This window comes from Panthera leo, chromosome E2 (genome assembly GCF_018350215.1).
Source record: "Panthera leo isolate Ple1 chromosome E2, P.leo_Ple1_pat1.1, whole genome shotgun sequence".
Lineage (NCBI taxonomy): Eukaryota > Metazoa > Chordata > Mammalia > Carnivora > Felidae > Panthera > Panthera leo.
The window spans coordinates 34,624,042-34,643,495 of record NC_056693.1 but is presented as its reverse complement, the minus strand read 5'-3'; the positions used below and the strand labels follow the sequence as shown (position 1 = coordinate 34,643,495).

At 52.3% G+C, this 19,454-nt stretch overlaps 1 protein-coding gene across 5 annotated transcripts; it reads right to left on the bottom strand.

Annotated features, from left to right (window-relative positions):
* Positions 1-5,328: 5,328 nt before the first annotated feature.
* On the bottom strand, positions 5,329-12,299 carry LOC122208099 (testis, prostate and placenta expressed). 5 transcript variants are annotated; one of them, XM_042918755.1, is made up of 8 exons: positions 12,201-12,299; positions 11,218-11,442; positions 8,265-8,326; positions 7,825-7,999; positions 7,328-7,389; positions 7,052-7,116; positions 6,642-6,674; positions 5,329-5,504 (listed from the first exon to the last, which is right to left on the bottom strand). In XM_042918755.1, the coding sequence occupies exons 2-8, from the start codon at positions 11,438-11,440 to the stop codon at positions 5,474-5,476; spliced, it is 651 nt and encodes a 216-aa protein (XP_042774689.1). In that variant the 5' UTR covers positions 11,441-11,442; positions 12,201-12,299; the 3' UTR covers positions 5,329-5,473. The 5 variants fall into 5 exon arrangements, with proteins under 5 accessions (XP_042774689.1, XP_042774688.1, XP_042774687.1 ...); XM_042918754.1 differs by lacking the exon at positions 7,052-7,116 and having other exon boundaries at positions 12,188-12,299; XM_042918753.1 differs by lacking the exon at positions 7,052-7,116 and having other exon boundaries at positions 11,218-11,493.
* Positions 12,300-19,454: the final 7,155 nt, after the last annotated feature.

The following is a 19,454-nucleotide window of genomic DNA, read 5'->3' as shown; positions in this document are numbered from 1 at the left end:
GTGAAATGGAGCCAGATGCTGCTGTCCTCTGGGTGTAGGGTGAGGGCACAGTGAAATGGCCTGTGTGGAGGGTTTGGCATGTAGCGGCCACTCAGGAAAGCAGAACAGTGGGAGGCCAGAGGCCGAAGGGAGCTGGCCTAACTCTTCCATCTGAATGTCGGGGCTCTCCCCACCCCTACACGCCATGCCACTCATAAGACCCTTTTCTTCTGCCGGCTGGTCACAGCCTCATATCATCTCCATGAGATGGGCAGGACGCACTTGAGTATGCCCTTTGGGCTGACCCCTGAGATCCCAAAGCCATGCATTTGGTGATGAGAGAGGCCTGGAATTGTGGGGTCTGGCCTGGTGGGGAACAGATAGAGAGGCTGGGACAGCCCCCGGCTCTGAACTTCACAGGCCTCGAGCTCTGGCCACTGAAGCCTGGGGCTCTGGTTCCAACCCACTCTTTGTGGGCCAGGAAGCCAGGCACAATGGCTGGGACTGGTGCCGGCACCCGGTCTGGCCAGGGCAGCAGGAAAGCTCTTCACCATCCGGCAGAGGGGGCGGCCGGCCCTCTGGTGGGCCCTTGACTCCCAAAGGGATTAAAGCTGCTGTGTTCTGTCTCCCCATCCGTGCAGAAGCAGCTCCATAAAGAGCCTAGGCCTCCTCAGACACCTTTGTGGAAACCTCTGTCTCCAGTCCTCCGTCCTGACTTTCTACCTCCCCACCTCATTCCCTCTTCTGGAGCAGGCCTCAGCCAGGACCATGGGCTGCTCAGGCTTTGGACATTTGCCCGGGGCCTCCCAGCCTGGGCCAGGCTCGCCTGTGATAAGTTCCACATCCCATCCTCAAACGGGTGCTTTCTTTGTTCCTTGAAGGTCACGGCTCCAGGAAAAGCCTTGGCCGCTATTGATTTTCACGAATCTACCAAGATTCCAGGCCCAGAATGCCCAGTCCTCCTCAGGGCCCTGAAAAGGAGGTCAAGGGAAGGGGTGAAGATAGGGGGTGCCCTCGGGGTCTCCCCCTTCGCTGTGTGTGTGCAGCCCCAAACCTAGGTCTGCATTCCTGCCTCTGTTCATCCACAAGCATTACCAGTGCCGGCAGCTTGCTGGGCACTGAGCGGGTGCTGCAGGGCATGAGACTGAAACTTCAGATGAGGGACTTTTGAGGTTTTCATGTATCAAACGGTAGGGTCAGAAATGTCAGAGCTGCTGATTTTTAGCACAAAATATCATATGTGAGTCCTCCCTGACCCTTGATCCATCCCCATTGCCAGCCCCAGGCCCTGGGTGAGGATGTGTATTGTGTTACTTTGTAATAAACACAACTATTACTTTGTAGTAATTGTTTCATTTAGTCCAGATCTGACTGTTGGTGTTGGGGGGCCCCAGGCCCCATTCCTGAGCCCCGCGTTCACTCAGAGAAAAGGAGCCACCAAGTGCAGTATTTCCTTAGAACCAACTGTGGGCCAGAGGCTAGGAGTCAGTCCCCCCCCAAATAGCTACCGTCAGGTCCTCATGGTCTTGGGGAAGACTGGGGGGGGGGGGGAGAGGGGAGGCCTGGAGGGAGCCCTGCTTGGGAGAAATGGTAGGATTTGGTTAGGAAGAAGTGCAGAAAGCATTTCAGGTAGGATGAAGGCTTTGAACAAAGGGCAGACAAGAGCCTGCTGTGTTCAGAACAACAAGGAGTCTGGTGGGGGGGGGGGGGTTGTGTTGGGGTAATGCCTTGAGGCCCAGGGCCAGGGAGGTGGGCTGGGGACTGGCCAAAAGACCTGCAGGTGGGGCCATGGAAGCTGGAAAGCCTCCAGGGCAGAGGCCATAGGGAGGATTTCTAACGTGATTGATTGATTGATTGATTTTTATTTTTATTTTTTAACATTTTTATTTATTTTTGAGACAGAGAGAGACAGAGCATGAACAGGCGAGAGGCAGAGAGAGAGGGAGGCACAGAATCCAAAGCAGGCTCCAGGCTCCGAGCTGTCAGCATAGAGCCCGACGCGGGGCTCAAACTCACGGACCGCGAGATCATGACCTGAGCTGAAGTCGGACGCCCAACCGACTGAGCCGCCCAGGCGCCCCGATTGATTGATTTTTAAATTATTGTTTTCCCAATAGAAATTATTTAAAAAATTTTTTTAATGTTTTATTTATTTTTGAGACAGAGAGAGACAGAACGTGAGCAGGGGAGGGGCAGAGACAGAGCGAAACACAGAATCCGAAGCAGGCTCCAAGCTCTGAGCTGTCAGCACAGAGCCCAACGCGGGGCTCGAACCCACAAACCGTGAGATCATGACCTGAGCCGAAGTCGGATGCTTAACCGACTGAGCCACCCAGGCACCCCTAATGTGATCTATTGATGAGTAAAGAGCCTCCTGAGGCTGAGAGGGCTTTGAGGCCAGGACACAGTGGCCCCAGGTTGGGTAGGAATGGGGCTTTTCCCATCTCTTGGCCTCTGGATGGGGTTAACAAATGTGTTCACCCCCAGGAAGCCCCCTCTGGTTTCTTCCCCATTCTTGGCTTGTATCTCTCTCATCGCAGAAAGGCGGTGGAATGTGGTGGCTGCAGGCTCGAGGGTCAGGGATGCTGGCTTCAATTCCCAGCTCTGCCAATCACCAGCAGTGTGACCTTGGGCCAGTCATTTAACCTCCCTGAGTCCATTTCGTCATTCATAAAACATAATGGGTTTAAAATTACCCATCTCATGGTGTCTGCAAAGTGCTTACTTCATACATTATCTTGTGCTTAAAAACTAGAAAGTGTGGGGGTACCTGGCTGGCTCAGTCAGAAGAGTGTTTGGCTCTTGATCTTGGGGTCCTGAGTCTGAGCCCCATGTTGGGCATAGAGATTACTTAAAAAATAAATAAACTTAAAAAAATAGAAAGTGCATAGCGAATCAGGCTCGTTGATGCTCATCTACTCTGTATTTTCTTCATTCTTGGGCACATGTTTTTATGCCTATGGAATCAGGATTCAGTGTATACCTGGTGGGCAAGAACCAAATTAAACTGCTGGTGTGGGTTGCCATTCACAGTGTCTTGGGCTTGAGGAACGTGGCCTAGGTGTGCCCACATTCTCACCTTCGGCTTTCAGGTTTCAATCAGCTGGGCCTGCCTTCCTCCTACTAGGACTAGAAGCACCTCACAGGCAGGGATGGCATCTGGTCTGTGTCTTTCCCACACCCAGCACTGGGTGAGACAAGGCCTCAAATATCTGCTGAGCCAAATTCCTGGAGGGCCTTGCCCAGTCATTCAGTGTCAAGGAAGCAGGGCCAGGAAAAAACTCCCAGGGACTTGATTCTCACTGGAATACTGAAGCATGCCCTCTGGCTGTCCCAAGACCCACACAGGGCAGGACTGTTGTGATGTGAGCTTTGGGCAAATCTATCCATTCTCTGAGCTGTCATGCTGGGGGTGGCACTCAGGGCTGCAGAATGTGGCTCTGACACCTCACGAGGTTCTGCCTGTGGCTTCCCAAGGTTCAAGCCAGGTGGACTGCCCTTTGGGCTTGGAGGAAAGGGTTTCTTCCTGCATGAAATGGCAGGAGGCTGGGTGCCTTCTGAATAGGCCCTCAAGGAGGCAGGGACTCTGTGATCTGCTTACTTCTTCCTGTCTGCTCCTCCCCATGTTCCGGCTCTGTTGTCAGCAGAACCCCACACATGAGGACAGACAGACACCATGGTTCCTTACCTCGGTATAAGGATAGTACCCATCACCTCCACCCCTAAAAGAAATTTAAAAAAGCCTAGTGTCTGTAAGGCAGCCTCTGTCTGCATTATCAGACAACAACACAACTCATCTCCTTGTTTTTTACCCAAGATTGAATAAAAGACTTCCCATTCTGGGAAATAATTTATTCTACAAATCTTGAGTGCAAACTATACATGAATACCGTGTCAAATACTGGGACTTTCTTTGAGTCCTGAGCCCTGGGTTTGGCTGGAGGTGAATGACTTCCTGATCTGGGCCTCAGTTTTCCCATCTGTGATATGGGATAGCGTTGGTTCTGGTCGCTTTGCAGAGTGTTTATAGAGCATGAGGTCTGGAGGAGATAAATGAGCCACATGGCATTGTGTTCGGAATAGTGTAATATAGGCTCCAGAAATAAGAGGCTGGTAGTAGTCTTTTTTTTTTTTTAATTTTTTTTTTTTTTTTTAAATTTTTTTTTTTTTTTTTTTTTTTTTTATTTTTGGGACAGAGAGAGACAGAGCATGAACGGGGGAGGGACAGAGAAAGAGGGAGACACAGAATCGGAAACAGGCTCCAGGCTCTGAGCCATCAGCCCAGAGCCCGACGCGGGGCTCGAACTCACGGACCGTGAGATCGTGACCTGGCTGAAGTCGGCCGCTCAACCGACTGCGCCACCCAGGCGCCCCTGGTAGTAGTCTTTAAATTCCTTCCACATGAGACCTGGCCTGCATGCAGCAGGTGCTCAGTAAATATTAGTGGAAGGAGATGGGGAGGGTGTAAGTAACCTAACCTTTGTGGACGCTGACTCTCCAGAAAATCAGATGACAACAAGGAGCCTCTCCATGAGAAAATGTATATGTGGGTGGACACATCATTTTGTTCACAATCTCACAAGGTTCATGGATCCCTGAGGTTCCAGATCCTAGCAGCAGAGTCTTGTTCAAACAGTCTTTGAGCTGGGTGGCTATTTACCTGATTGGGATCTGTCCTTGCACACTGCCCACCAAGTGGGATGTGGATGGGGTATCTAGAAGGTCTGGGAGCTCAACATTTATCTTGGCTCTCTAACCATGCCAGAGACACTCTTCCTTAACCCCTTTGAATTTGGTTATCCTGGCCCTGGCCCAGGACTGCCTATGGCTGGCCCCAGGACATTGTGCTTTCCTCTCTGTAGTTTGGACAGATGAGGGCTAGTCCTGAAGCTCTGTGGATAGAGCAGACAATGCTTGCTCTACACCCAGAGGCTGCCTCTAGGCCACCAGAGCCTGCCAGGCCCAGAGAAGCCCCCCCAGAGTATATTGGTATGGTGGAAGCTTTTGAGAGAGGTGTCTAACAATCCCTTTTGACCCGGGCCCAAGTTCAGCATCTGAAGTGGAGGGAGCCTGGTTGTGAGGCTGCAAGCAGGGGATGGGGCATAGGGAAAACCCATTTTGCAGGCAGGCTATCTCTACACCTCACCCCTGGCTGAGCCCTGGGGCTTAGACTCTGACTCTCTACCTGGGGTCATGAGACAGCTTTCTCCAGGCTCCCACCACTCCTCAGGAGTTGGCAGGAGACAGGTAAAGGTAGGACATCATCATCCTGAGGTACTGACCCTTCTCCCAGTCCGTACAACACACACACACACACACACACACACACACACACACACACGTGCCTGATTCCTTCCTGGGGGAGCATTAGGTTTATTTCCAGTCTGGCTGAACTCTTAGGGAGATGGGTGGTGCCACCATACTCGCTCTGTCCTGCTGGAGAACCGGAGATGGCATAGCCCAGCAGCCTGAGGACTGGCTTCCTTTTCACAGATTAATGCCAGGGGGTCAGGTAGTTGACACGACTGTGGAGAGAAACAGGGGTGAGGCAGGGGCCTCCAGGGTGTCCTGGAAAGTCAGGCTGTCCTTCTCTAGGCTTTTCCCCAAACCCGCCACCCTGTCCTCGAGGCTCTGAAAACACACCTTCCATCCTGCCTTTCTATGGCTCAAGAGCCTTCAATGGCTCCCTGTTTCCTTTTATTTATATATTTTCAGTGACTCTGCTTGACTTTCAAGCCCCCCCTCCCCCGCTTTCACTTTGCCTCATCTTTTGTTTCCCATTGATTACGAATAATGTACTGCTTTGCTCATTTTTCAAACATTTAGTGCACCTGCTCTAGCAGGCACTATGTAGCAGTAAGAAGTCAGAAAGCATTCCCTTGTGTGTGCACAGGGTGGGTGAGAGAAGGCAAGCTCTCCAACGATAAGTATAATGCCATAGTCTGCATGCTGTCAGATATGCGTGCACATGTGGTGAGCGACCCAAGGGGGTTTAAGCTAGAGGGGAGAGGCAGGGGATCAGCAAAGACTTCAAGAAGGATGGAACATCTAGGCTGGGCTTTCAAGGGTGGGGAGGAATTTTCCAGGCAGAGAGGGAAGGATTATCTAGCCCCAGCAACGGCAGCAGCAAAGGTGTGGAGTGCCTGGTTGTGCTGGTCCTTTGGATGATACCCAGGAGTCTGGTACTGCTGCCGTGGAGGGAAGGGGGCTGGGTAGGTGGGAGATGACCAAATGATGAAGATGCCTGAATACCTTGCACACTCCTGCTGGGAACACGAGCCTCAGCCCTTACCACCTATCCACATCCTGGAAGGCAAACTCTCAGTTCTTTCCATCATGTGTCTTACGTGCCTGTTTAGTCTTCCAGCCGCTTTCCTCCCTGGTAAGCCCTCCTCCTTTTGGCCTAGTCTGAGCCAAATCTGGTGAGACAGGCACCCTGCTCCCCCCCACCCCCCAGCAGGCCATCCTTTTGCCTGGCGAGGATCTCTTAGGAGGGAGGCAACTCAGTCCCCCAATATCACCCAGGAGGTACCAATCCCTTGGTGCGAGGCCCCGTGGGTGCAGTGGGGTCTGAGAATCCCCAGAGTCCAGAGGCGGCCGAGGCACAGCCCCGACGACGGGCGAGTGGCTAGGTGCGAGCAGGGGCGGGGTCACTCCCCTACCTGTAGATTGAGCCGAAGCGTCGGTAAGCATTCCTGCGAAAAACGGAGGAGGAAGGTAAGCCCGAGGTGGGGAAGGGCGACCCTATCCAGGAACCTCACTCCCATCTCCAGAAGCGCCAACCCACCAGAAGGATTACTAAAGTCCACCCTCGTCCCACCTAAGACCTCCACTCCGAAAGGGTGGGGTTGCCAGGGGGGACTGGGCGACAGGGTGTTCCGCTTGATAGGAATTAAACACCCATTCATTTTGAAACTGCACTTTTTTGGAGGTGTATTGGAGCCCAGCAGTTCTTCCCAGGTCTCACAGTTTCAAGAGTCACTAACTGTACTCTGAAGAAGATGGCCATGTACTCTGAGGCCCATCCTCCTTCCCTGAGGTATGGGGTCCCGGGGCCTGTGCCGTCACTTACAGGGTGTCGAAAGGCAGGGGCTTCTGTCCGTAGCGGTCCAGGCTGGGGTTCTGGTTGAGACAGTACTGGCGCAGGGCCAGAGGAATGGGGGGCCCGTGAATCTAGGGGGACACTGACCCCCGCCCCCGCCCCGCACATTGCTCTCTGCCGGAGATCTTAGCCCTGGGGACTGGGAAACCCTGCCTGGGCGTACTTTCCCCTCCCCGACCCCCGTGTTAGCCTCTCCTTCCCCACCCCCTGGTCCCCAGGGACAGGTCAGCGCGCAGCCCTCCTTACCCGCCAGTTCTGGGTCACCTCGGGCTTCAAGTACCGCACCGCGTAGCCACTGAAACTCTCCACTGCGGAGAGACAGCCCATCTGCAGCCCCCAGCCCGCCGCGGACAAACTCCGCCCCCGCTCTTACCTGAGCCCGCCCCTAGATCAAACCACGCCCACACACTTGTTATTTGAGCCAGTCCCGCCTCCCCTGCCCCGCCAGAACAAGCCCCGCCTCCAAACCCTGCTCCAAGGGCCCCAGACCCAGCCCTGCGCGCAGCCTCCGCCCCAATGGCGTCCTCTGGCCTGGACCTGGCCCCTGCCTCCTCCACAAGACGAACGCCACCTCCCTGTCCCTCAGCCCATTTCGGTCCCGCTCACTCTCTGTGCCCAGCTGCTCCTCAGCTTCCCCGCTGTCCTTGCCACAGCCCACCTGATGCCGCCGCCCGCCCCCCAGCCGCAATTGGCTTCCCGGGTCTCTCCCGCCTTATGGCATCCTCCGCGCCCAGTAGACTGACCCCTCTTGTTCAGGCAGGGCAACTTGAACTCGCCAGCCGAGGACACGAAGCGGGACCAGTCCTCAATGGCGCGAGTGAAACAAGGCCAGTCCACCCGGTTGATGCCCGGCGCGATGGGTACCAGCTTTCCCTCATGGCACCTGTTTTGGAGTCTCCGGCCGGTTTCGGTGATGTCCTGCCGGGCGACGGGAGTCAGGGCCGCGTGGTAGGTGCCGAAGCCTGGGGGGCGACCCAGACCGCCCCATAGACAGGAGCTGACGACTTGGCCCATCTGACCCATGGGCCTGATGTAGGGCCTTGAAGCCCCTAAAGGAGATGGGAAGGGGGAAGGGCCACAAGCAGGCAGCTGGAGAACCAGAGGTACTTGGGGCTGGGCACAGGCAGGGCCTTCACACCGTCTCCCCTGAGCAAACCCAGGGCCAGAAGCAAAGGACACTCACCAAGCACTGCAGGGGTTTATTGGGGACACCGAAAAGTGTGAAGTAGGCGTTGTCAAAGTCATCTGAAGAAGAAAAAGGAGGGAAGAGGTAGGTGTCTCCTCTACTTTGGACCCGAGTCCTACTTCTGGGAATTTATCCCACATTACAGGTACACAACTGGGAAATGATAGGAGTAAAAGATCTACCCATTTCAACATTGTTCATAAGAGAAAATCGCCGGGAATAGCTCAAGTGTCTCATTCAAGGACTTGTTAAATACACTCATACATCCTCGCTATGCAGCTACTTGAAATAGGAAATTCTCGATACAAGACCTCCGAGGTGCAGAAGAGTATATGCTGTATGCTACCTTTTGCTTTAAAGCATAAAACTGAGGAGATTGGAGGCAGAGAAGAATATACATTCAGGTCATCACCTTAACCATGTCATCAAACTTGGCATCACGAATAGCAGGATAACAACATTATGTGCCTCCTGCTGAAGCACTATGGCAAGCATGCAAGATTCTGGCCAGCAGTGTTTTACCTGGTTAATCAAGCCTCCCCATCCAGCTTCTCGTTTACAGAAAACAGTCAAGGTAAACAACACCCTAAGGAAACAATCACTCGCATTCACAATGTAGGACTGTCTATCATGTAACTATTTTGAACTCTAAAAAGTCGATATGAGGGAAAAATGGAAAGTGGGCAGACTATTTCAGACTGAAACTAAAGATATGTAACACCCAGTTGCAATGCACAATCCTAGATTGCAGTCTGGTTCCAGAAGGAATTTTATTTTATTTTATTTTATTTTATTTTATTTTATTTTATTTTATTTTATTTTATTTATTTTATTTTATAGTTTTTTGTTTTTGTTTTTGTTTTTTTTTTGTTTTGTTTTTTTGAGAGAGAAAGAACACGTGGGGAAGGGCAGAGAGAGGGAGAAAGAGAATCCCAAGCAGGTTCCAGGCTGCAAGCACAGAGCTAGATGGGGCTCAAAGTCACGAAATTGTGAGATCATGACTTGAGCAGAAACGAAGAGTTGGACGCTCAACCAGCACCCAGCTGCCCCCAAAAGGATTTTAAAGCTATGAGATATCTTTAGGGGTCATTTGGGACATTTAAATATAGACCACATATTATGTGTTAGGGAATTATTGTTAACTTTCCTAGATGTGATAATGGTATTGTGTCACAGAGGAGGCTGTTAGCAGTAGGAGCTGCTTGTTGAAGAGTGTGGGAGAGTGTGAGTGTGTGTGTGTGTTAGAAAGAGAAGAATCAAATATGGTAATACAGTGCCCGAAGCAGGTGGAAGGCAACCGGTGTTCATAGTATTATCCTTCCAACTTTTCTCTATGTTTGAATACACTCATAGTAAAAAGTTGGGGAGCAGAAGTATATATATTTGTATTTGCATTAATAAACAGTGGAAGGATACATTAGGAACTAGATGGACACCTGTAAATCAGCAGAGGTGGAGAGTGGAGGCGGCGAGGTGTTAAAACGTACATTATTACAGCATTTTGAATTTTGATTACTTTTATTAAAAGCATATACTTGCCATAAAATACATATCTAAATCAAGAGCATTCCCTAAAAATGTAAATTGCTGGTTTCCAAGAGCCTTCCCACACAGCAGTTAGTGGGAGCCCCATGGCTGATCCCTCATAGAGGGACAGGTGCGGGGGCCCCACTTCACCTTTCATCCCTCCCTCCTCCCCACCTCCCCACCCACCTCTGGCATGTCCCATCTTGGCCCCTGCAGGGCTCTGCACGGGACCTCTGGAGGTCTCCATTGCAGTCTCTGACACCCTCACCCCACCTGTCACCTCAGCTGCAACCTGGGCCTCATTCCAGACTTCCTGCTCTTGCTCGGCACCCACTCTGTTACCAAATCCTGTTACTTTATCTCCTAAATACCTTCCCAAACCCTCTCCTGTGGCCAAGACACTGTCACTCCTTCCTGAAGACTGTGTTCCCTCCCGGTGTCTTAACACCCACCCCCCTTATCCACCTCTGGTCCCTCTGGGCCATCCTCCACCCCCTCCCCACCCCCAGAATGCTCAGACCTCTTTTCTGCTTCAGGTCTTCAGAGGTTCCTCTTTCTCTCCCAAGTCCAGACCCCTGAGCTTAGCAACAGGGCCCTTTCTGAGCTGTGCCCTTCTCCCCTCCCCAGCTCCTACTGTGATCACCAACCTTACCCTTTGGCCCAACCAACCCCCACCCCCCAAGTTCACCCAACACCTCCTGCAGCTTTTCTTTTCCAGGCCCCTGTACATGCTGTTCCCTCTAGCTAGGACACCTTTGCTTCCCCGCCGCCGCAGCTCAGTGTCAGGCACCAAGCAAGTGCTTAATAAATGTGTGGAAATGAATGTGTATTCATTCATTCATTCATTCATTCATTCATTCATTCATTCACAGGCACCCCCACCTCCACACCCAAGCTGCTCAATGGATGAAGACTTACTCCTTGGGCCTATGCTGCCTTTTCACTCCAAAGACGCTCAGGTCCTCCTCCCATTCACGGTAAGCGTGAGGAGGCTATTCCTCTTTTCCATCTGGAGAGCAGGTTGGGCAGAAGCTGTCATTATTGCTTTTATTATCACTCCTACTACTACGACAACTGACTTCTGCACAGCTCTCTCTCTCTCTGAATAACAACCGCCACATTATTGTTGCGCACGTACTATGTGCCGGGCACTACGAGAAGCACTTGCCGGGTACTAAGTGCTTCTCTTGGCTTGTTTTAATCTCACGATAACCTTGCGAGGCAGGCGCTGTTATCATCCCCATTTTCCTGATAGGGAAGCAGAGGCTCAGACCTAAGCAGAGCTGGGACTAGCCCTTTTAACGCTTTCATGTGCCACCAACGGCCTTGCCCTCTACCAGGGCTCTCCTTGAAACCCTCCACCCACTCCTTTCCCAAAGGCCCAGAGGGGCCGCGGAAGCCAGCGGCAGCCAGGTGGCCTGACCTTTGCGGCAGTAGGTGGTGGACCGGCAGTGCTCGTCCGAAAGACAGGCCCTGACAGAGTCCATGTCCATGCGGCGCAGGCTGGGCAAGGCCGGGTGGTAGAGCTGCTGCTTCACGCCCGCCAGCTGGTTGCGCGTCCGTGCCACCGGCAGCAAGATGGCTGGGGACGCGTACACGTGGGTGGAGCCGTCCTCCCAGGGCACCAGGTCGACGATGCGGGCCATGGCTGGGGAGCAGAGACACCCCGACCAAACACCCTCCTGTGGGGTAGCGCGACCTTGGCCAGTGCGGATTTGTCTACTCGCCCAACGGTTATGGACGATGTACCCTCGGCTAGGAGCTCCCCATGTGGTGTCAGGGACACCCGGACTCACGCACGCATGCGCAAACACACGACGGTGCTCAGGGCTCTGGCAGGTGAGCACAGGGTGTGTGTGGTTGGGAACGGTCTAAAAGAGGAGGCATAAGAGTCTTCTATTCTTAAATAATGATCAGGAAGAAGCAGCAGCAAGTGGGTTCAGAATTTAGCTCAGTCTGCCTCTGGGTAGCTAATTATGGACTTCTGGCCTTAGCTAAAGTGCCTGGCATTTACTCAAAATTCTACAGGGAGACACAGGAAAGTTTTAAATAAGGGGAGAGGCATGAACTACAAGAGATATGAACTACAAAAGCATTGCTGGTTACTCAGTGCCTCCCTTTAAAGAGCGGCTATTCCCACAGCCTTTCGGTCATTTAAACGTTAGGAGAATTTGTTGAGCCGGCTTGCTTTCTTCCTGACCCAGTTACAGGTGCGAGAGGGAGGTGGGCGGTAAGTGGGTAGGAGGAACAAGGACCTTGGACCATGGAGGAGCAGGGAGAGGGCAAGGTGACTGGCCTGAGGAAGCTGTCTTAGGGGGTAGGCCTGCATGGGGAGGATGGGGAATGGGGCAGGGAGAAGTGGGGGGGGAAGGGACACACTGCTCCTCACCCACCAACAGTGGCTACCTTGTCTGCAGGGCACAGGCCCCAGATGCACAGGCCTACGAGGGTTTTCTGCTCTTCTGACTACTCAGTGGGGAGAAGAGGCAGGAAGATGGGCTGGCCTCAGAGCCTTATACAGTAGGAGCACAAAGGAACATTCTGCAGAGACAATGCCCACTGCAGCCTGATTGTGAGGACGCCTGCTCCTCGGCAACCCTGGCAACTGTAGGCTCTGAGGAGAGGAGCCAGCTAGCAAGGGTGCTGTGAACTGGCCCCCGCTTTCAGGTTTCCTGAAGGTTGCTGTCTCCCAAGCCTTAGCACAAGCCAGGCATGTTGAGAAATGTCCGAAAGGAAGTGGGCTCCCTGGAGGCAGCCATACGAGGGCTAGTCAGGGCAGGCTGTGTGATCCTGGACTAGTCGCTGTCTCTCTCTAGGTTTCAAGGCTCTGTGTTAGGCAAGACCCTAGGTCCTGCCATGCAGGGCGACTGTGGGCTCTCCTGGAAACCTGAGGGCACTGCCCTGCCTGCCTGCCAGCCCTTGGGTCTCCAAGGGTGGTGATTAGCAGTGGCCAGTATCCAGGGTCAGCATAAAGGGATCAGGGAGAGTGGTGGCCTCAGCAGGATAGGGATTAGCAGGTGATATTCTAGCCCTGGCCCACTGGAGTCCTGCAGCCTCCCTCCCTCCTTCTCAGGAAACAGAGGTCATGAGTGCCTAAGCCCAGCGCTTGAAAGCCCCGGGGCCTGCCCACCATTCTGGTCACAACCATTGGTGATGGACCCCACATGTGAGGAAACCCTGGGGAGAGTCTGACTTGTTTGCCTGTATCGGCATATGCCCCACATACACCTGTCCAGGTGCTGAGAGTGACAGGTCCAGAGACCCCTCCTGTGAGGTTCACGCAGGATTTGGCTCCCTACCTGCTCCACCTCCAGGGCTCCATACAGCCCCCAGACAGCATCCCCCAAGCCCTACTCCTCAGAGAAGACTTTCCTGGAGTTGAGTCTACTCACCACCCCACCCCCAGTTTATTTTTCTTTTAACGTTATAAAATATAAAAAAATACAGAGAATGCATAAATATAGAATGTAACTAATAATTTATAAAGCGAGAGCTCGTGTACTATTATTCAGGTCAAGACAAGAGGTACTACTTTGCAAAACTGATTAGCAGCTTCTTAAAACATGAAACATAAAATTACCATATAACAGCAATTTTACTCCTAGGAATCTTCCCAAGAGAACTGAAAATATATAGGTCCAGGCAAAAACTTACATGCAAATGTTCACAGCAGCATTATTTCAAACAGCTAGTAAGTGCAACAACCCAAGAGTCCATTGACTAGTGAGTAAATAAATTCCACCATGGAATACTCAAGAATTAAAAATTATTATTGTTTATTAAAATTTTTTTATTGTTTATTTATTTTTGAGAGAGAGAGAGAGATACAGAGCACAAGCAGGGAAGGGGCAGAGAGAGGGAGACACAGAATCTGAAGCAGGCTCCAGGCTCTGAGCTATCAGCACAGACACCGACACGGGTCTTGAACCTGTGAACCATGAGATCATGGCCTGCACCGAAGTCAGACGCTTAACCGACTCAGGGCCCCCCAAATTAAAAAAAAATTTAAGTTTATTTACTTATTTTGAGAGAGACAGAGACAGTGTGAGTGGGGGAGGGGCAGAGAGAGAGGCAGAGAGAGAGAACCCTAAGCAGGCTGCATGCCACCAGCACAAAGCCCAATGCAGGGCTTGAACTCATGAAACCGTAAGATCATGACCTGAGCCTAAACCAAGACAGATGCTTAACCAACTGAGCCACTCAGGCACCCCGGAATACTCAAGAATTAAAAAGAAATGAGGTATTGATATATGCTCCCATGTGGAAGGTCCTGAAAGACATTTTGCTAAATGAAAAATCAGACAAAAAACCAGTCTGCCTGTTGTATGATCCATTTATATAAAATGTCCAAAAAAGGCCAATTTTAGGGACAGAAAGCTGATTAGTGGCTGTCAGGAGCTGTGGCTGAGTATGGGGAGTGATTCCCATGAAGCATGAAGGGTCTCATTGGGACAACAACGGCAATGTTCTAGAGCTGGATGGTGCAAGTTGCAAAGCTCAGTCAATTTACTAAAAATCATTGAGCTGTACAGTTAAAATGGGAAAATTTTATGGCTTATAAATTATACCTCAGTAAAGTTGTTTTAAAAAATTGATGCCGGCTAAAGAAAGCAAGAAATGATGCCAGCCCCTAGAAGCTTCCACCTGCTCCTCCCCAGTTCCAACCCCCTGCAAGAGGTAACGGCTCTCTGGCTGCATAATGTCACCACATGACTGCTGCTTTTCTTTTTCCTCTTACTACCTACGTGTGCAGCCATAGACAAGACAGGCTCATTTTGCCCCTTTTGAACTTTGTATATACGGACATTGGGGTCTTTTGAGCCTGGCTTATTTTCCTCCATACATATGTGCACATGAGGGTCATCCAAACTGGTGTGTGGCCAAAGTTTGCTCATGTTCCTCGCCCTAGAACCCCTTACTCTTCCCCCAGTCACATCTGGCTTTGCCCACTCCCCAGGAGCTCCGCTGCCACCAGGTTGCTCAGCCCAGGGAGGAGGGCACAGACCAAGCCTCACTCATGCAGGGTCCCATGCCATTACTCCTCCCCCAGTGCCTCACTCCCCTTGGCTTGCAGCATGCTCGCTTTCTGCTCTTCCATGTGCCAGAGGGCTCCAGGGGCCATCTTTGTCCCCTTCTCTTCTTTAGTTGCATTGAATTTCCCAGGGGTTCTGAATCTGTGGAATTGTCTGAATCTGTTCTGAATTGTGGCTTTACGCACCATGTGCAAGCTGAGCTCATGAGTCCAACATTTCTTTTCTTTTTTTAATTTTTAAAGTTGATTTATTTATTTTGAGAGAGACAGAGGCAGCATGAGCAGGGGAGGGTCAGAGAGAGAGGGAGAGAGAGAATCCCAAGCAGGCTCTGCACTGTCAGTGCTGAGCCTGACGTGGGGCTCCGACTCACTGACTGTGAGATCGTGATCTGAGCAGAAGCCGAGAGTCAGATGTTTAACTGACTGAGCCACCCAGGTGCCCCTAACATTTCTATCTCCCCAAACTCCAGACACACACGCACAGCCCTCGCCAGCTACTGCACATTTCCACTTGGACGTCTCTCAGACATCTTACCAAAGTAAAGTTCATGATTTCCCCTCCCCTCCAAACTCTTCCTCCCACTTCCCAGCTCCAGGCTTCCTCTTTTGGGTAAATGGCACCACCTGCCACCCAGTTGCCCGAGCTGCACCCTCAACACCTCCCTTTTCCTCTCCCTCCCCTTTCTCTCTGCCTCTGCCACCCACCAGCCCAAGCCGTGTCACCTCTGCTTGGGCCTCCGTCCAGCTAGAGGCGAGGGTGAATATCACCGATCTCACCAGCCATTGCTTGGAGGCCGGGCAGAGTTGAAGAACTTGTTGTCCCCAGCCAGGGCCTGGCCAGAGGTGCTGTGGGAGGAGCCCTTATCCCCCGCAGCCTGGCATATTTATGGAGGACACACAGGGGCCACCTTGAGCTCCGTTATTGCTGTTGGCCCTCGCTGGCAGAAAGAACATCCTCCCATGCCAGCCACCTTGGGGAGTTGCATAACAGGGGCCATGCACGAGGCTCTGGGGAGGAGTGATCGCATGGGACTGTGTGTGAGTGAGGCTTGGTCTGTGGCTCCCTCCCTGGGCTGAGCAACCTGGAGGCAGCAGAGCCCCTGGGGAGTGGGCAAAGTCAGATGTGCCTGGGAGAAGAGAAGGGGGTTCTAGGGCGAGGAAAATGAACAAACTTTGGCCATACACCAGTGTGGGTGACCCTCATGTGCATATATATGGAGGGAAAGAAGCTAGGGGTCATCCGGTCATAGAATGATTTGTTGCTCTGCAGGCTCCTGACCAGTGCACATGCTCACCGCACATCAGCTGGGCAGGTGGTGCCTGGCCCCTGTTCAAAATCATCATGGGCTTTCCTGGTCCATCCACTAAAACCCAAAGTCCTTACCATGGCTTACGGGCCCTACGTGATCCGTCCTGGCCGACCTCGACCTCATCTCCCACCGCTCTTCATTATACCCACTAACCCTCCGACCCCTCCCTGTTCCTTGGGTGCATCCAGGCTCATTCCAGCCTCAGGACTTTACCCTTGCAGTGTCTTCTGTCTGGAACACGGTCCATTCAGCTCTTGATTTTCATGACTTGGCCCAAATCTCCCCCTCTGGATGGAGGCCTGCCTGCCCTCCTCCCACTGACACACTCGTGTCTCTGCCCTGCTTGTGCACACTGCTGGGCACACAGGAGGAGCTCAGGAGATGGTGTGGGTGACCTAGTCCCCATCCCTTGCTGGCTACCCCTCTCCTCTACTCTCACCCAGTTCTTGTCATCTCGCTGAGCCCTTCTTCACTGGGCTGCCGTCCCTGTCTCCCTGAAGATCTCTGTCTCCCTGCTAGGGCCGGACCTCAGTTCGCGGGGCTAGCTCACACACAGTCAGCCATCCCTCAGTCCTTGGGTTCTTCCTAAAGGCCCAGCTCTGGGACCACGGCCGACCGGACAGAGCCCAAGACAGGGGCTACTGAGGTCCTGCCAAGCTGCAGAAGACTCTGGGCCAGAGAGACTCTGCCTGAGTCCTGGATCTGGAGCTGGAGGGCTGGGGTGTGCCTCCTGCCACTGCTGACTGACAGTTGACAAGCCTCTGCCACCTAGAGTCTCCCAGGATCACATGGGGACATCAAGCTGTTATTCTCCCACCGGCCACCCTGTGGCTTGGTCAAGGTATGTGGCAAACTGGGCCCCTGGAACCTGGGGAGGTCCCCTGGTGACTCATGGTGTCCCAAGCAGGTCCACGTGGGGCTCCTTCCCTGGGACCTAGATCCCTGCTGGCCCCTGGAGGGTTGCTGCTGGCTGCCTGGGCCTGGAGCTCCTGTCTTCCACCACCACCTCCCCACCCCTGTTCGGCCCCTGCTAATCCTTTGCACACGGCACCACTGCTGCCTATTAATCCCCCCTGTGTCTGAGAGACCGGCCGCAAGTGTCAGGGACAAGGCAATTCCTGGCTGGTGGTTGGCATCCGAGCAGGTAACTCGGGATGAAGTGGTAGCTGGGTGTGGACCCCCCATGTTCTCCTTCTAGCAAGGCATCTAGACTTGGAAAATAGGGCAAGGCAGGAAAACTGGGCTTCCCTCTCTGCCTGTGGGACTCAAACCTTAGTGAATCTTCAGAGGCAGCTTATGACATGCAGATTCCAGGTCCCGCAGAGGGTTTAGAGGGGCATAGGAACCTGTATTTTCCCTAGCTTTCCAGAAGATTCTGAAAAGCTGGTGATCCCAGCATCATAGTTACCCTGGGCTCTGAAGTCACCCTTCCCACCTTAGCCTCCCTTATCAATGTGGAATCAGCAGGGCCATGCAAATATTTCCATCCTGGAGGAAATGACTGGGTCTGAGGGAAGAAGAAAAATTGGGAGTGGGGAAAGCTTCCCTAATCATTTCCAGGAGGTTCCGAAACAAACTGGGAAAAGGTTTGCAGGACTGGCCTGCAGAAGCGAACCCTGGGCAAATGTCAATAGCACCGGAGGTGGATGTGAGACACCTGGAGTCCAGCAGACCTGAATGTAACTTGGCTTGGCTGCTTACCGGCCGGGTCACTTTGGGCAAGTCTACTCCTCTCTCTGTGCCTCTGTTTCCTGAGCTACAAAGTGGTAACAATTATTTGCCTGAGGCTGGTGGCAGGCAGGGAGAACGAGGAGGAATGTGATCAAGGGTGGAAGACACGTAGCTCAGTGTTGCCTCATGGGGCCGGCTGGGGCTGGCTGGGGTCGGGGTAATCCTCCATCCTAAACACATGGCCTTGGGCTCTACCAACCCTGGGAATCACTGTGTCTGTGTCCCCACCCAACAAGGAAATGGAAGGCCGGAGAGGTTCATGTCTGGCTCAGGTTCACCTTTTTGGAGGCGGAGTCAGGGATCTGATTTCCCACCCGAGCTCTGCCCCTGTAGCACAGCCTCTCCCAGGACAGCTGGTGCTGAGGCCAGAGCGGGGGGGGGGGGGGGGGGGGGGGGGGGGGGGGGGGGGGGGGGGCAGAAGTCGGGGCTGTGAGCAGAGGGCAGGAGACACAGCCAAGGGGCTGTGGGGAATGGGCACTGGGGCATGGATCCTGGGCCCTGTGCCTGTCCTTTTCAGCCTGGGGCCAGTGTCCTTGGCAGAGGAGGGACAGAGAAGCACTCTATCATGTTGGGCATCTCCCCAGAAGGGCCCTTTCAAGGGTGGGAGTTTGCACCTACTGCCCTGTGTGGTGCCACTGGGCCAGGCCATCCTGCGGGATTTAGTCATAAGAGCGGAGGCCTCCCATTCCCAGAAGATAAATGTTGCCAGAAACTGTACCCATAGAAGGTAGGGCTGAAATATCACAGTAAATCTTGAAAAAGGGATTTAATTGTCATTTTATCTTAAAATTATTTAAGTCATGAAAACAGGTTAATTTTTATGTTAAAGCATTTTCTGTTCATATGCTATTCACAATGTAGTTTTTTTTTTTTTTTTAACGTTTATTTATTTTTGAGACAGAGAGAGACAGAGCATGAACGGGGGAGGGTCAGAGAGAGGGAGACACAGAATCTGAAACAGGCTCCAGGCTCTGAGCTGTCAGCACAGAGCCCGACGCGGGGCTTGAACTCACGGACCGCGAGATCATGACCTGAGCCGAAGTCGGCCGCTTAACCGACTGAGCCACCCAGGCACCCCACACAATGTAGTTTTAAAAATCCATGTTGGGATCGTGCTGAATGTGATATTCTACAATTACTGTTCTTGCTTGACACCAAATAATAGTCATAGACATTTGTTAAGTGCTCAGTGTGTGCCTGCCATGTTCTCACCAGTTTATTTTATCCTCACAATGATCTCCACGAGATAGGTACTGTAACATCCCCATTTTACAGACAAGCAAACTGAGGCACAGAGACTTTAACTGATTTGGTCATTCCTGGAGTTCAGAGTATGTACATCTTTCCATATTAGTTCAAACTGATCCACCTTTTTTTATGGCTCCATGGTATTCCGTATCAGATGTATTGTAATTTATTTAATATGCGTTCCTCTTACAGGTGAACATTTAGGAACTTTCTAATAACCAGATCCCTACAGGTAAATATTTGGGTGTTTTTCATCTTTTGCTATAACACTGTTGTGACCAAGCTCTTTATACACATGTTTTTGGCCTTAGTATCTCTATCAGGTGAATACCTGGAGGA